Source organism: Pyrgilauda ruficollis, unplaced genomic scaffold, assembly GCF_017590135.1.
Source record: "Pyrgilauda ruficollis isolate IOZ18807 unplaced genomic scaffold, ASM1759013v1 scaffold41, whole genome shotgun sequence".
Lineage (NCBI taxonomy): Eukaryota > Metazoa > Chordata > Aves > Passeriformes > Passeridae > Pyrgilauda > Pyrgilauda ruficollis.
Window position 1 is genome coordinate 9,159,013 of NW_024525601.1, and position 17,883 is coordinate 9,176,895.

The 17,883-nt window shown below is 40.9% G+C and overlaps 1 protein-coding gene across 1 annotated transcript in view; it reads left to right on the plus strand.

The window, feature by feature from the left end:
* TAF4B (TATA-box binding protein associated factor 4b) overlaps positions 1 to 17,883 on the plus strand; it is a 71,423-nt gene that overhangs the window by 11,459 nt on the left and 42,081 nt on the right. The window contains 6 exon segments of the mRNA XM_041477801.1: positions 3,779 to 3,927; positions 4,674 to 4,781; positions 8,984 to 9,151; positions 9,257 to 9,379; positions 11,453 to 11,542; positions 14,669 to 15,247. Of these exon segments, the coding sequence (XP_041333735.1) occupies positions 3,779 to 3,927; positions 4,674 to 4,781; positions 8,984 to 9,151; positions 9,257 to 9,379; positions 11,453 to 11,542; positions 14,669 to 15,247 (1,217 nt within the window).

The window sequence follows — 17,883 nt, forward strand, 5'->3', positions numbered from 1 at the left end:
TAGTGAGGAAGACGTTCCTGTTCTGTGAAACAACTCCAGTAAGACTGTGAAACAATGGTCTTGGAAGTGCAGCCCAAAAGAGGGCATCTCTAGTATTATGAGGATGCTTCATCAGTCTTTATTTACTACCATTGATGCTGGTATTTTGCTCAGATTGCCACTACCTTTTCTGTTTTTAAATGCAGTGCTGAGAGGTGTTAGATGAAACTTCATGCTTCAGCTGTTCAGAGGTCCTGTGTTTTGTGTGTTGTCTCTTCTTTTCCCCCATTTTCTTGTGGAGTTGCAGTGACTGCAAGACATGATCTGTTTTCACATTTATTTTGTTAGTATTTGCCTTCTACTGTATGTGAAAACAGCTCTTGATAGGAAGTACTATCTTTCCCCCCTGCTAAGTGAAGAATGTGGATTCTTGCACTTACCTTCATTTCTGATAGTAGAGTCTTGGTAGCTGCACGAGTCTGTTTATGTGACCTTCCTATTGAGAGCCTCAAGGTTACCATCACCTGTTCTCTCATTTCACACTTGTGCAGCTGTATAAAGTGTATGAGACTTCAGTCATTGGATTTGAGAGCCATGGAACCTCTTCTTCGAGCATAAGAGACCTCCTGTGCTGCCTCTTGGAGTCTACTGTTGACTGTAGTGTGGGGTTATTGCTTTTGTTTCCAGGCAGAAGGGGAGTATCAAAGTTGTGAAAAACTGTGATTAAATTGTGGCAAGGAGAAGTAAAAAATAAGTGCTGTTCTCAACAGCTTTCAAAGTGTTCCAGGCAATTCATGTGTCAGTTTACTGTCCCTTTGTGACATTGGGTTGTAACTGCCCAGAACTGTCTCTCGTGCTTGGACAAGATGTGGCTCTTCAGTGTGTGGAACTGTAGCTCTAACAGCTGTTTCAAATATGCCTTCAGCTTTATCTGTGCATCAGGCATCAATAGCATTAAGCCTGCAGAAGCAGTAGTTAGTAGATTACCATAATAAATATGGTTTGGAGTTATAATTTTGCCAGTGTCACAAAGAGCTGCTGCCATGAAAAGGTTACCATGCTGTATTAAAAATTCTGCCAAATGGAACAAAGATAGGGAAATGATTGTTTGTTACCCTAGCTTATATTCAAGTAACAGGCATTATCACAGTTGAATGTTTCAATCAAGGCTATGGCCACTGGATTGGCCTTAGGTAACTTCTTCTGTGGCTGCTCTCACCACTTGAATTCAGTATGGAGGTCCTTGTGTTGCCTAATCCTGTTGCTATGGGTAAAGTTGCTTTACGTTTTGGGTTACATCCTTTTTGGGATCACTGCTGTCCTGCTCAAATGTAAAGGCGTTACTTGTTTACCTTTTCTTTTTTGAGATGTTAATGGATTTACATATGAACTGTATTGTATTTGCATAAACTTTCTAGCTCACTCGAGGTAATTTCCTGTCGAGCAATTAGATTGTGCTGGAAACTCACCCCATTCAGGTGACTGGAGGATGGGATACTTTTCCAGCAGGGTCTCCATCTCTGTTGAATGCCAACTGAAAATGCAGAACAGTAACGAAAAACCAGTCCCAGCCCTGTAATCAAGTTGTCAATTTGGTTTCTCAAATGCGGAAGTAGAAACTGCACTTCTGATAATTTGACTTAACAGACAAATGTAATGAGTAGTGACAAAATATCCAAGTACATGAAAACTAACTCTTAATGAATTCTAAACCTCGAAAGGAATGAAATTATAAGTTCATATTTACCTTCTCAAAGTAGTAGAGCTGTCAATGATATTTTAAACCAGGATTATAAAAGAAGAGCTTAAAATCTCCAGGAGCAACACTTCTGCCATTCTGAATGTAGATTCAGAGCAGAGAGAAATGCTATTGCTAGCAAAATATGGTCAGCTTTCTCTCTTTCAGTGAAATCTGCATAAGCATGTGGTCTGAACAAGGGAAACAATGCCCTTTTCCTGGCTGATGATAAATTGTTTGCCATGAATCACTGTCTAAATGAGATGGCGTGAAAAGAAAATGAGAAATATAATATGTTTTCTAGAATTCCCGCTATTCATTGATTAAATTAAATGATCCATCTGTACCTAAATATAATTATGGTCAAGTCATCAGTGGAGGAGGAGAAAGCTGAGTTGTCAGATGGAGTTAACAGTGTTTTTCTGAATGTGCAACTGCCTTGTGCATCTGCCCCATGTAGTAAAAGCTGCTTGAGAAAGGAGGGGATCATGTAGATGCTGCTCTTGCAGTTCTCAGCTTGTGTCTGCTATGTAAATGGCAATATGTTGATGTTACAGACTTTTATACCAGGTTTTGTGTTGTCTTGCAATATCCTCTTATGCTTTTAGATGTGGAGGATGAAACGCTGTTTCTAAGCATGTGGTTATAGCTTGATTATTTAAAAAAAACCCAAAAAAAAACCCCAAAACATACTCAAAAAAACCCAAAACAAAAAACAAACAAAAAAAAAAACACACACAAAAAAAAACCCACCGAAAACATACTCAACAAAACCCAGCTCGTGGAGCTTGTGGCTTTTTCTGTTGTATGCGTTTAAACTCAGACAGAGGCAGTGTTTTAGGCTGTATTGTATGGTCATGTTTTGTCAGCTTTCAGACTAACCAAGTAGTAAAAAGACTTCCATTACAATCTTGTTTTACACTAGGAAGGGTTGTAAGTGTGCATAGAATTCTGATCTGGTTTCAGATGTTGGATATCTTGCAAGAAAGTTTAATGCAGTCCTCCAGAAACATTGAGCTAGTCTTATTTACATATCTGGATTCTCCTGTACCTCCTCCTTCCTTTTATTTGAAAGGTCGGTGTTAAATGACGATGTTTGAGGATGATGCTTTCAGTGCGGGACTTTGCAGCAGCTGCTGCTGGAGGCAAAGGAGGTGAGGCACCACAAAGGCAGGGTCCTCTGTAGCTCCTTGGAAGGACCTGACATGGTACAGACCAAGTATCCAGCTGGCATTTTGTTTGGATTGTTTTGATTGTTTGATTGTTTTGTTTGGATTGTTTTGAATCCTCTGAATTTTTCAGAGGTGAGCCCTTAGGGGAGGAGAGAGGAGGCTTTAATAGCTGGTCTTTTTTTTTTTTTCTCCCTTTCCTTTTTTAATTCTTTCCCACTGGAATCTCCCTATTTGGCTTCAAACTGCTTCAATAAAACCCTGGGTTTTAATGCTTTTGGACACACCCTTGACAGAGGGACAGCTTCAATTACCTCAGCAACCTTGATTTTCAGGGGAGACCACTGCCCTCTTGACCAGGGAGGATGGTCTTGATACAGGTGGGTGAGTTGATACTAATCAGGCTTCACTTCTCACTACTGTTTTCTCTAAGCTGTGTTTTCACCTCTAAGTATGTGCCTAAATGTTCAGAAACTGAAGAGGCAACCAAGTGTGATAGTGGTAATGAATTTTGCAGTTGAAGGACTGCTTAAAATTAGTGCTAAAGTAATCCCAGACTGTGTGTATATTTTGAGTGTCTGTCTTTTTAATGTTAAGAATATCTTTTTGACTCAAATGGTGAACTGTTTTGCAATTTGCATGTTGTATGCCCACCATGTTTCAGCGTGGCCAGTGGTTAAGTTTTTCTCTTGAATTTAGGAATTATTTTCTGTCATAAGATGCATAGTAAAACTGATGTGCACTTTATTCTTCTATTTCTTGGCAGCTGTTCCTTGGAGTAATAAAGTAAATATTACATTATCAGTGTGGTCTAGTTATTTCTTCCACAGAAATACAGGAAAGCCATAATATAACTTAATTTCACAGTCTGACTGGTTTTTTTTTTCAACAGGAACTGTTCTTATCAGAAGTAGTAATGGCCACCTGATGCTGGTATCTCAACAGTCAATAGCACAGAACCAGAACCAGACACAAAACAACACAAGTGTGAGACCATCTGTGCCAACCAGCACACCTGCAATCAGAATATGTGCTGTGCAGGTAACTTCTCTCTTAACTTTACTTTGGCATAGCTGTATGTTATATAGTTACAGCATGGTTTGCAAATAAGTTGTGGAGGGTTAAATAAGCATTTTAACCCTTTCTGAGTGGGGTGATGGTGTTTGGTTTTGCACCAATAAACATCAATATGTGCTTTGCTTTCTTGCTTGGGAAAAAACTTGTGAGCTGTTACATATGGTAAGGTAAAGGTCAAATTAGTCAACTCCTCTCTGATGATGATAATATAAACCATTTTAAGAAAAAAATGCCAGCCAAAACTGTCTCAATGGTTACTGCAAGTATCTAAAACCTTGTGATCCTCTGTTGGGATATTTCTCCAAAGCTGAGTAAAGCTGAGAACCTTTCCCATGTCCCTAGGATGTTCCTCCTTCCCTGAACTCTGCTGGCTTTTTTGCTTCCAACTCTTGTAGTGTGGTCAGCGTGCAAGAGTGAGGAGCTACATAAAAGTAACAATTTACCTATTTCTTTAACCATTTTATTCTGATTATGCATTATCTCTAAATGTCTCTGAATCTGTTATTGAATATTAAACTGGTAGACAAAGAGCTTTGTTGAGCAGTGTTTAAATTATATGGACTGTGTGAATGACGCCTGTATTGTTACTGTAAGAGGATGTGTCTCAGTTTGTATCTGACCCCAACTTCAATGTCTGTTTTGTCATTGACTTGTCTGACAACTGTTCTCTGTCCGTGTGTAATTATTTTTTTATTTTTATTTTTTCAAAGAATTCTGGCACACAGTTAGTAAAGAAAATAGCAGCTGCTCCTGTGAAAACGTTATCTCAAACAACAAATGCTGTGGTTTCTGCTGTTCAGACACCTGCTGTAATACAGGTACTTTGCAAGCTTTATAGTGTGGTGGAATAAGTGACAGAAAGAACTAGAGAAAATATGGACGCATTCTTGTTATTTCTAACTGTAATCTGGTTTTCAGTAAGCTTAGTAACGTTTGTCCTCATAACAAATGTTTCCCAAATCTGTTTTTTTAAATGCATAATTTAATTAGGCTTCTGTCAGCATGTGTCAGATAATCTTAGCCCACTACAGTGGAAAGCACATGAACAATGAATAAAAGAAATAGTTCAGAGAGCCATTTCTAGTGCTTTTGTACACTGTGACAGAGCTCCTTCAATCTTTTGCTAAATCTTCTCTGGGAGATGTGCTTCTGTTGGGGTTCCCTGATTCCTTAGTGGGGAAAAAGGTATACCTGAGATGATGTTGGGGGAAAATGAGCAGTCTGCACCAATCAAGCTGTTTTTCATGTGTATGATGTTTTTCCCCCTCATTATAAACTGAAGGAAGGTCATAGCTGAAGACGTGTTCTCTAACTGAGTGTGGCAGATGGGTTCCACAGGTACAACTGTAAATAGGCAGTGGTTGAAAATGCCTCATTATTTTCAAATAGTATTTTTGTCTTATTTCGTAGGTCATCCTTTGCTTTTTTCTAGAGAAAAATGTTGTAGCTGTCTTCTGAAGAGGGTTTTATCACCTGCAGAGTATGAGGTTTTTCCTACATATGGTTCATCCTCTTCTTGGGGACGAGACTTCTGGATATGCATGTGGAATTAAAAGAAATGTACATTTTTATGCAGATAGTATGTTCTGTTCATAATCTGGAGGAGAAATGAAGAAGTCTGGCTTGTACTTGTATTTTGTGACAAGACTTCGAAGGAGACTGAGCTGTAGCAGTTGACAAAACACTCAGTAAATGAGCAAGATCGGTCATTCAAAAAAACATACTGGATGTATGTTCTTGACCCCGAGGGTGTTTGAAGGGTTGGGGGATGTGTGTGCTGGCAGTGGTAACAGTCTGACTAACAAGTTCATCCTTCTGCTGTTCTTCTGTATCAGCAGCTGAACACTACTCACACTCTGTGCTCTTTTTTCACTTCCCTCTCACTACAGATGGATAATGTTGGGGCTAAAGTGGAAAACCCAGAGGTCTCTCTTACTACATTTTCTATTTTGTTCAGAATGTATTCTTTGTGTCCAAATACAGTAATGGATATTCCTCACTTTTGTTTTGGAATACTAGCTTGCAAACCCTGTGTTTGTGATCTCTGCAGAGAGGTCTTTAGGATATAAAAACAATAGTTATCTACTATACTACCCTTGCACTGGGGAAAAGAGATGAAGGTCATCCATCATCTGATGGATGAAGTCGCATGCAACCTCACACTCTCATGTGGGTAAACACTGAGATTCATCATGCTATTAACTTCTCTTTTTAAAACTTTTATCTGCCTTTGGCTTGGTTTTTCTGTACTTTAATTCAGTTTTGATGTAGTCTATTGAACTTGTGTTCTTCTGAGATATATAAAGACATAGACTTGGAGTATTTTTTGTAAGCTGGGGTTTTTTTTTCCCCCCCACTGTAGAAACTGGAACACTTGTAATGAGCTGTAGGGCTGGATTTAAACAGCAGGGATGACGACTCTAAGAAAAATTAATAGAGCTGTTTTGTTTAGAGTGGCTTCCTTGAAGCCCCTCTGCTTTGCAGAAGATTTCAAAGCCCTCTGTACGAGCTCCTTGTACAATGAAGAGTAAATAGATTTGCAATATGGATACATCTTGCCATCATGTGGTCACGTTGCTCCTCACCCTGGGATGGACAGGAGAAGAGTGCTGCAAAGGGAGTCATTACAAAAAGTTGATGGAACCATCTGGGGAGAGGATGGCTGAGCCCTTGAGTCTGATTTCCTTGGCAGCAATTCATTCTACAGTCTTAAAATAACTTCTTGATCTTAGTCTTGATAATTTTTGAGATCACAGTTGAGGAGTGTGGTGTGGAAGTATGATGTCACCACAGAAAGTCGTGGAGAGTGGAGAAGAAATAATATTTGGCTTGGTTTTGCATCTCCAATCTTTTGTGAAATACAAGTTGGAACACTCTCTGCAAAACTCTGTAGGTACTGACTGCAGGATTATTCTCCTCATCAATGAAAATATTTCCCTTTTCTGACATTCCTGAATGTTTAAGCTCTGAGGTTAGACAAAATTACCTGCGTGTTCTTATTTTTTACCTGTTTCCCAGATGGGGTAACAAAGCTGCAAAGTGTCTAATTAGCATCATGCTGGGGCACCTTCATTTAGATGCAGAGCACTTCTGTTGAAATGACTTCAAAATATGCAGGATTAATGCCATTTTTTGTGGTGACCATTTCTCTGTTGCTCAAAGTGAGAATGAGAATTGTCAGTAGCGAAAAAGGTTGATGGCACATGGCAGAAATTAATTCCCAGATATTCATTTTCCTGGGAAAAGGGTCCAGCAGACTTCCTGTTGTTTCCTCCCTCAGCTGATAAAATGCTGTTCTAGTCTTGATGTGTAAGCATGCTGGAATTTGCAAGAGATCAGCTCCTGTTTTCGACTTTTAAAAGCCCAGGGCATTGCAACTTGGCAGATCTGCACTGTGTCCCCTTCCATCTTCCTCCTGCCCATCTGTTTGTGGGATTCTTGTGCCCAGTTTGCCTCCCTGTGGTCTCAGAGCTGTTGAGCCTCATCCTTGGAAGAGGCAGTGGTGGTGGCAGAGATCCTGCAGAGAGCTATTAAGGTGTTACCGACAGTGGGAGCCCAAGCTTTCTGGTACCTGCCTGCTGCTTTCATGTCAAGCTGGCAGCAGCTTGGGGAGGGGGGGGACACCCACCCAGAAAAGAAAAATTGTAAATATGTGACAAAAGCATTATGGTTTTGCTTTAGCTTTAAAAGTTTGCTTATTAATTTTCCCTATCCTGAAAGACTGCTATTCTATGTGATGTCTGTCCCCGTTTTTATTAGTTTTTGTTTTATCCATGGTATGGTAAGTTAGACTCCTGTCTGACTCTCTTATGATTGATGCAATTAGCCAGTGTTAGTTGTGCTTCTTTCACTAAGCAGGGGTGCTTAAATGGAGTCAGAGTTAAGAGTCAGTGAAAGCCATTACATTGTGCAGATCTGAAACTAAAATTTGGACTACAAAACCAGACTTTCCCTTCCTCTTCACAGCCTTCACAGGAGGAAAGATGACACCCAACTTTAGGTTTCAGATGTTAACCTGGAACTCTATCTGTGGGTTCCTTCTGGCTTTTCAGTTTTTAATTTGAGGAATCAAAAGTAGTGGGTTTTTGCATGGGCAGATTCTTTTATTCATATTGTATTCTGTTGTATCAAATTAACTGTGTTGGTGTTTTGGGTATGGTTTGTTTGTTTGTTCTCTTTAAAGTCTGAAGTAGAAATACTTCAGTTTAGTGGGTTTTAGATTCAGCCTAGTTTGCAAAGAAGGGAGGTATTTCTTCCTAAACCTTAATTACTCTCCTGTTGCTGCAGCTTCTGAATCTGTTGGTAAATTATAATGAGCTTTTAAAAAGAGGTCTTACAATAACTGGATTTTGTGAGAATTTCTGTCAGGGCAGAGGAGAAGGAGATCCAAATTGCTGCCCACGAGGAAAAAGCGGGAAGAACTTGTTAGATCCATTTGCTGAGCTGGCTGCTTCTGCTGGCACTTGCCTCCTTCCAAAGTTGACATGATGTCTTTTGCCTACTCTGTGTGTGATAGGAAAAGCAAGGGGTGTTGCAAATGGGAGAGGAGCTTCAGGGCAAGACTGGAAGATAAATAATGACTTACGGTTCTGCTTGTCTTCAGAATGGTATCACCTGGCTTAGCATTGTCCAAAATCCATTAGTCTTAGACTATAGTAGCCTGGCAAAGTTAATATATTGGTTTCTTCAAGACAATTTTACCTTCCTCTCTTCCTTCAAAGTTGCAGGCAGTGCTTTGGTCTGGATATGCCTCTGTAATTTCTTCCCCCCACCCTTCATTTTTAAATAGAATTATGGCTGTGGCTGTCACTTACTATATTAAATAGAGCCTCTCAAAGCAAATTAATCTAACTCTAAAAACAAAGAGAGGAATTGTTTGTGTTTCAGATAGCAGTGTGGAGGGAAGCTGCTACCTTATATGCTAGCAGAATCCAGGGAAGTTGCTGCCTTATATGCTAGCAGAATCGAGTATGTTTGTCACGTTGTTCCTTGGTTAAAAAGTGTTAATTTTTCTCTTCAGCCAGCAGCTGCAACAGCTAGTGTTACTACAGTTACTGCTGTAAAGCCTTTGAGTACTGGAACACCTGTAAAACTTCCAGTTACAGGACCACCTGCACAAGCTATCTCCCAAAAGGCAGTCTCTGTGAAAGCAGAGGGCACAACAGTAGCACAGACCAGCGCTTCTACAGTAAGGAAAAAAAAGTTTTTAATTAAAAATTAACATTCTGTATGTTCATCAGAGGTTGAAGAGACAGTGCAGCATCTAACAGTCTTCTCTTTATTTCCACACTAGGAGATGCTAGAGAATGTGAAGAAATGCAAGAATTTTCTTGCTACACTAGTAAAATTGGCGTCTAGTGGACCTCAAGCCCCTGAGATGGGGCAGAATGTGAAGAATCTGGTGCAAAACCTACTGGTGAGACTTTTTTTCCAAAACAAAGTCTGCATCATTTGTGTATAGATTTTTGACATTTACTTTATCATAGTTTTGTTCCTGTTATTTTGTAGTGCTTTTTTTTTTTTTTTTAACAGCTCAAGAGTTGGATTTGTGGCTGGGTGCATCTGACCCTTGTAAAGTCTTACATTATAAATCTTATTTTAACTGAATCCCATGCTGTGTTACTTCCCTCCCTCACATTTCTATTTCACTTTATGCACACAGGTAACTGATAGCAGGAGCTGGTAGTGTTAACACAGTTTCTGGGTCTTTTTTTTCATGTTAGTGTAGTTTTGAGTCCTCAGTAGCAAGAATCTGAGGTGGAGGTTGCAGTGCAGCGCTAACTCCATACTACTGCTTTACTCCAAGACAGAACTGAGCAGTGGAACAGGAATGACATTATCAATAGCTTAAAACAGTAGGATGGAGCAAACAATGTGGTGGCTGCCAAGCTCTCTGTCCTTGCAGGTGGCTTCCGTATGGTGCTTTGTGCTGTATCCCAGCACAGCTGGGTTTTCCTGGTAACGATTTCTCCTGCCACTTCTTGTCATGGCATTTGACCGCTGCTGCTGTGTTGTTGTTCCGCCGTAGCAGAAGGCTGTGTGCTGGTGGAGGGGGGTGGCTTTGCTGGTGGTACCAAAGGGCTTTTCAGTCTGGGAAGGTGTGATGTACACAGGTGTAATTTCAGAGAGAAGACTGTTTTAAGAATGCAGCCTTGCAAAAATTTGATTCCTTAGCCTCTGTCCCTGCTGGACGATACACCTTTCTTCTGTGGGAAAAATTGAGCTGTTCTTTCTTGTGCTTACAGTACTTGTTGTTTTTTGGTTTTCTTTCTTTTAAGAGCAGTTATTAAGAGACGTTAATACATTGTTAACTGCACACTTGTTTGCTTTTTGTAGTAATTTAAAAATCTGCTACTTGATATGTGTATGATTTAAATGCAAAATAAAGTGACACTTTGTGTATGAGAGAAATTAATAAATTGCAGCTGGGCAGCAAAATGATCCTTAAGGCAGCGTTTAATGAAGTGCATGTCAAGCACCCTGTGTGCACTGAGCCTTAGTGTGCCAAACCACTTGCATCTGTATCAATGAGACCTTGGTGACCCATGTCTGCATCTCAGTGAGATCTAACAGGCAGCAGATCGAGTGGCTAAATGGGAGAGCTGCTGGAAGCTCTGTTTGTCTGCAAAAACACAGTCTTTAAAATCCCTGTTGTGGTTATGTAGCAACTTGGAACAGTTTCTCCAGAGGTGAATATGGGTGAGAGGAGTAATTTCTCAGCAGAAATGGAGATTGGCGCTGCTCTTTGCATGTCTATACCTTCTTGGAGGAGGTAATGATGACTCTGGGAGGGTGAGGAAGGGCAGCAGAGTCTGGGGCTTAGCCCTGTGTACAGTGAGGGGTCTCAGAAGTTTGCTGCAGCTTCCCAACCCTCCCAAGCCCTTGCCTCAGGTGTTTGTGTTGGGAGAGGCTGGAAAGCATTAAGAAAGGAAACAGTACTCTGCAATTCAGAGGACTGTTACCATGGGGGTATGCAGAAATGTTTTGATTGCTTTTGAAAGACTGTGTTAAATGTTCTATTATGCTGTGTATGCAGAATTGTCTTACCAAAACTGCTAAGTTGTCATTAGTCTTCAGTGCCTCTAAGTTTATTTTTATGCACATAAACTACTGAAAGAAGTACTAGTAGTAGATTTAAAATACATCTACATAACAATGAGATACTCAAAAGGGTCTGTGTTGCTTAAACTTTTTTCTATCCCTTCACTTCAGTGACTGGGTGTGAACACCTATCCCTAAGTGTGTTAACTGCCTGTAGTTGAGGAAAGTGTAAACGACTGGGCTAATACTGTATGAACATTACAACATTATTCTATCCTAACTCCCCTTTTTTCTCTTCTTTAAATAAAGGAGGAAAAAAGCCTTTGAGTACTGAAATTGAACAATGCCATGATAATAAAAGTTGCCATGACCTTTTGATATATCTTGGGGAAAAAAAGTGGGGTGGATTCAGCTGTAACTTACTATTGTAATTATATTTTCCTCTTAGGAAGCAAAAATTGAACCAGAAGAATTTACAAAAAAGTTGTACACGGAGCTTAAGTCATCTCCACAACCATATTTAGTTCCTTTTCTCAAGGTAAGTGTCTGATTATGGATTTGTAGTATTTAAAAAGGGAAGGGAGGAGGACCAGAAGAGAAGAGAGTTGGGGCGTTCAAATTTGTTCAGGTCAGTTGAAGAATGGTGCTTAGGATACCTCTGTGACTGCTGTGCTTGGAAAGGCAATTCTTAAGGGGAACAGGAGTTTTTGAGGAGTAGTTTATGCTGTGTTTCCAATGTTGTAGAGTAATTGCCCCTTAGGTGTTAGTGGAGAATAGTGTGTTGGAAGCTGTGCATCTAATCTACAGTAGAGCAGCTGTGTTAAGATGACCTCCTACTCTCTCATCAAAATTGTAGCAATTCTGAGTTCTAACTCAGAGGCTGACAACAGTGGTGATGCACAAGCTTATGCCATGTTAAAGATCAAAGAATCTGCATAAAGCTGTTCATCTTCTGCTGGGATATGTTTAGCTGGAGGCAGAAAAAATCTCTACCCCTGCTCCAGAAAAAGACTATTGTAGCTTAGGAAAAGAATCCCAGGGACTCTACTTCCATTCAAGCAAATAATCATATAAAGGAAAAAAAATGCTTCCTTGAGATTTTTAATCATATTATAGAATGATATTAACAAAATAAAAATTAATTATACAGCAAACATTAAGTCTCAGTGAAAACATGGAAGACTATGTTAAATTCACTAAATTCCAATGTACACCATACTCCTATGTTTTTTAGACCTGTACGTTCATTATAGGCATGATGGTGAATAAAGGAAGAGTAGTTAAGTGGTAAAGCTGAGACAGAGATTTTCTGGAGTTTGCCCTTTTCCTTGATATTTGACGGGCCATATAACAATGCATGTGATAATGTTGATATTGCTCTAGATGGCTGGTGTTAATCTGCTCAAATCTGGGATAAAAATTTTCATTACGGTGGCAACTTTCAAATGCCTTGCTAGCAAGTTTGCCATGAGTCTGAAAGAGTGCAGTCATCTCTACAGGACCTTAAGCTGAGATGGGAAATTCCGATTTGATATTAGAAAAAAATGTTCACTGTTAAAATGGTCAGGCATTGGAATGGGTTGCCCGGGGGGGTGCTGCAGTCAACATCCCTGGACATGTTTAATAGGATCTGGATCTGGTGCTGGGTGATGAGATTTAGTGGTTTAGGGGATACAGTGGTAGCACTGGACTGGTGGTTGGACTTGATGATCTTAAAGGTATAAGGTTTCTTCCAACCTTGATGATTCTATGATACATAAAATTGTATTATTGGTCATTTATTACCTGTTTAGTTTCCTGGAGGCTTCTTAGATAGGCATGCAAAAGCCAGAAAAATAAACAGCTCTGAGAATGGGTTTTCTGCATTCAGTGTGGCTCTGGCTGCAGAAGGACCAGGCTGTGAGTACAGAGTCAGCATGACTGGCACTCTCAGAAGTTACAAGAAGCCATCCAACGATGTGAAGAGCTGCTACACCTGATGCAGAGAACTCAAGGCAATTCTGCAGGGGTTAAGTTGGGCTCATCAGCGTGGGTCAGACCCTGAGCTGTCACAGCAGAGTCCTTGTGTGTTTCTTCTGCAGTGCACTGCCAGATACTGGCATCATCTAGGCTTCTCTGACTGGAGCAGTGTCCATACCACATAATCCTTGGCATGCTGATCTCTCCCTGTTGCATGCTACATTAACAGATATACTGTGACTTCAGAACTGTTGTTCAAATATGGTCAGAGTTAGCTGACTTCGCAGTGTTGCCAGTCCTTTAAAACGTCTTGCACCCAGATTGCCTTTTCCTGAAACACTGTAAGGATGTGTGGCTGATACACACAATTAGGTTGATCTGTAACTCTGAGCAGCTGTGACAGGACTGAGTGCCAAATGGAGGATGACTTCAGGAGCACTTCTCGAAGGTGCTAAGAGGATCAGTGCTGGCCTTGTTTATGGGGGAAATGTTTGCAGCTTGAGTCTGGAAAGAAATGTGATACGGCTTTTTGCCAATCCACTTTTAGCTAGTGAAGTGGAATTTTAGGGAGGTCTCTCTGGAGTCAGCTCTTATCTTTGAGCTGCAGGTTTTTGATGAAGTTGTGCATGTGTTTCGTTTTGTCTGTTCGAAGAGGTGGAAAAAGTACAGTGGCTTTGGCTGTGAAGCCTGCTTGATTTTCAAGTCTGCTGGATGCTTTTGGTACATAAATTGCATCAGGAGCTAAGCAGCTTTTTAAAAGAAAAGGAAGTGAATGTTAAAAAACAGATGGGCTGCAAAAGGTCCAGTTGTGCAAACAATATGATTGCTTGGTATGCTAGCATGTGAGATATGCACCTTTTACATGAAGTCTAAAGTGGCAGCACTCTGTTAGGAGCTCTTAGAAACTTCAGCAACTGTTAAGAGAGGAAGAAAAAATACACAGGTTCTCAGGAATATACAGGTAGCTGCAGAACTGATTTCCCCTGGTTCAGAGCCATAGCAGATTATAAACAGTAAAGGAGAAAAATCTGTAGAGAGTTTGAAGATCATTCTGTCCATTAACCTTCTCAAACACAGCTGTAGTGAAAATGAGATGTTGCCAAATTCCTTTACTTTTGTTCTCCTATTGCAGAGAAGTAGCTGGCTGAAGTTGTGTTGCTGCAGCTCTACAGACATTATTAAAGTGGTATCCCCCCCTAGTGTAGATACAGCTGTATTGGTATAAAAGTTTTCTTTTCTTCAGAGCTTGTTCCTGACTTCATTGGATAATTCGTAGCTCCCTGTCAGGCGCCGTGAAATAAACACAGCTGTTCCAATATAGCAGGGGTCTTTGGCAAAACAAAATTCTTTGAGGTAATAAAGCAGTTAAAATCATCTTACTCTGAAACACAAATTCCAAATTGAAAACTCTAAACAGAAGAACAAAGTTATGTGTGAGTTTCCCCATAGATGGGATTACAATGTGTAGCATAGCTGTGGTGATGGTTGACCTTTGCTCAGCTGGTGTTGGTGTTTCTTGTCATCTTCACTGAACAAGATTGTCATCAATTTAAGCGTGCCTGAAATTTAGCAAAATTTGTTTGCCTTTTACTGCCTCATGAAAAATTTAATTGGAAAATGAGGAAGATGATTCAGTTACTAATGTATTATTATTGTGGAAAAATCTGCTGTTACTACATCCCATGCTTTTTCATTTTTCTTTTAGAAAAGCATGCTTGCCTTACGGCAACTAATGCCTAATCCTCAGAGCTTTATCCAGCAGTGTATGGAGCAGCCAGCTCCAACCCAAGAAGAGGTTTCCACTTGTCCCTCTGCAGTACCAGCTCCTTCGACAGGAGTGGCGACCTCGGCTGTGGCAACAACTGCTCCTCCAGCTGTACAACCCACGCCTGCCTCTGCAGCAGTCACAGCCCCTGTGGTTATCACCCCAGTCCTTGCCAGCACTTCGGCAGCAGCTCCTCTGCAGGCTGTGAGGGCCATTCCTTCCCGTGCCACGGGGACAGCAGCGCTGGCGCCCGCGGCTTCCGTCCTCGCCACAGCCGCGGCGTCGTCCGGGCTGGCCGCCGTCCAAGCCGGCAAGCCGGTCTTCACCTCCGCGGTGCCAGCGGCCTCTCCGCAGTCTGCAAAGCCAGTGCTGGTCTCTGCAGTGGCGTCTTTGGCAACAACCCCTCTCCAGCCTCTGAAACCAGTCATTGGAACGCCAATTGGTATTAAAATCTCGCAGCCCAGCTCCGTCGTGGCGCGGTCAGCGGGTGCTCAGCAGGTGGTTAAAGTGAAGCAGCTGGTAAGATGGATTCTCTGCTTCTCTGTAATAATCCTGCTCCTTTGCTTTGATTCTCACCATTTAATAGAGGATACCAATCTGGACCTCTGGTTCTTCTTTCGTTTTTTCTTTTAATATCTGAAGCTAGTTTGTCTTGAGTCCATCAGTTATGTTTGTGATCGTTTAGAAATGCTGAGCCCGTGCTGGAAAGGTGGCTCTAAAACCAAGCTGTCAGCTTGGTGTCTTGTAAGATGTGTTGACCATCCATCATTCACCAGACTGAATATCAATCCATAGCTGAGTCACAGGGGGATATGAGGTCTAGCTCCCACTAGGCTCACAGCCAGGCTAGGTTAGCACCTGGAAGAAAAGTTAGGAAATGCAAGTGTCAGAACCAGAAACTGCTGATGGGATACTTACATTAATTGCTCTTGGATGCCCTGTTAGGGCTGTGCCTCAGCTAGCCACCAGGGATGCCAATCTCTCTCCCCTGGTAGTTCCTGCCCTGGATACTTGGCAGGCACAGGTGACTTGATACTGTTCAGTGATATGTTGTCTGAAATGCATGAACTACCTCAAGGAGCTTTTCTGAGCTGAGTTCTGACCTCCACATTTACTAAGACATGTTAACTATGAAGTTGCCCAAAATTAGTTTTTTCTATCAGGCCTCATTAGCTAACAAATTCCAGGAGGAATAACTGTCTTATTAAAACAATACCCTCAAAAGCAATGCGTTAAAGTTTTTTATTCTTGGCACAGGTTAACTTCTTGCTAATATTAATATTAAATACCAAGAAACTGTGGATCACAGGTATACCCGAAAGAGCAACTTTGTGAAATAAATTAGGTTTGGCTTATAGGTGTTTAAGATACCAAGTAGCATGGTGTCCAGCTGGTCTACCTGTAAGTAATGCTTTCCAGTATTTTGAGAGAATTAGTCTCCCTTTGGCAGATAAAGAACTCAATTCTTGCAAAGGAATTCCTTGTAAAGATTATTTTTCTTTAAAAAGTGGGAAAACCATTAGACTTCCTGTGAAACTAGATTTATTTTTCACAGGTGTGGTAGGACATCTGCTGTGTGAGTTTTCTTTTTAGCTTGGATATAGTGTATACTTGATTTAACAGTGTTCAGACCCCTAAAATGTTTTGCTTTTTTAGTTCCTTTCCTTTCAAAGGACATAAGGTAGATGTAATACAAGAATCCTGCATTCTAAATAAAGAGTTCATGCTATAGTAGCATAAGCATGAGCTTTTCACCTTTCCTTAAACTTGCTTAAAACTTGCTTAAAACACTATGGGGTGGATGGGGAGTCCTTTTTCTGAGTGGATTTGTTAAGTTAAAAAAAAAAAAAAGAGGCACAATACCCTCAACCCCAAAACTCCAAAGAGGAGTTATTAAGCATATGCACTGACAATCTTGGCTAGTAGTAGCTGAAATCAAATTGGAAAAGGAGTTGGTACTCATATTGTCTTTGAGGACTAAGTTTGAAATTCCAGCCAGAAGAAAAGGAGAATTTCTTAGGTAGTACAGGGGCAGGAGAGCAGTTTGTTGGCTACACAGCAAGTCTTGTAATCCAGGAAAAAGGTTGACCATCTGTACAAATAGGCAAGGAAGCTTAGCTCCACACAGGGGAGTCAAAACACTTCTTGCATTTGATATTGGTGAACTCAAGAAGTGGCTTCTGCCTCTACACTGCTGGACTGTGGCAGTCTGCTGCAATTGCTTTTCTTTGCTGTGCCTTACATATATTGACTTGTACACAAAACGTGTTTTTATCCTCATTTGGGTAGGCACAGTGATTAAAATACTTGCTCTTCTCAGATGCAGTTGAAGGACTGAGTTGACTGCTTCACAGCTTAGCCGTATCAGGAGCTGGGTGTTTGTTCAGACAGCTTACTAGCACAAAGGGCAAGTTATTAGAAGTGGCTGTATCTCCTATGGCTACCCTGATGCCTTCTCTTGAAAGGGCAAAGGGTCTATCTTCTCCCATAAGAAAACAAATCTGGACCTGCCCTCCCTAAACAGAAAGGTCCTACTGCCAGCTGAAAAAGGAAACACCCTGCCAACTGTGCACATCTGTCCATGCAATGCTGCCAGCAGTTTTTTCCCTTTTCAGCCCACAGGGATGTCTGATGCCATACACTCCCTCTGCATGCCCCTTCCTAATTTTGGCCTCTTGTGCTTGAGAGAATTTGAACTTCCACATGCCAGCTCCATTATAATGTTGGTGGTGCTCAAGAATGCAGCACTGCTGTATTTTAGTATCAAGTTTGTGACTGGAGTGATGCAACATGAAACTTGTCATTTCTGTAGCATTGTTATCAAAACTCTGTGTGGAAACTAAGGGGCCTGTTCTTCAGGGCTGCTGTTGGAATTGATTGCACTCCTGTGCTGTGGCAGTTGCATATTTTCAAGGATTTTCTCCTGTGACTTTCTTAACACTGCCTCATTTAAGGGTGTTGGCTTACAAAGACATTTCTTATTGGAAATAAAGTTTGTCTTGCTCTAGTATTGCTTTGTCTCTTGTTAAAGCACAATAAATGAAAATTTACGTTACCAGATGCTGGCATCCATTGGTGAGAAAGCTGCTGTGAGATTACAGCTTCATGTCAGGCATAACCAGTAGTGGTTTATGGTGTAGTCCCCACAGTTACCA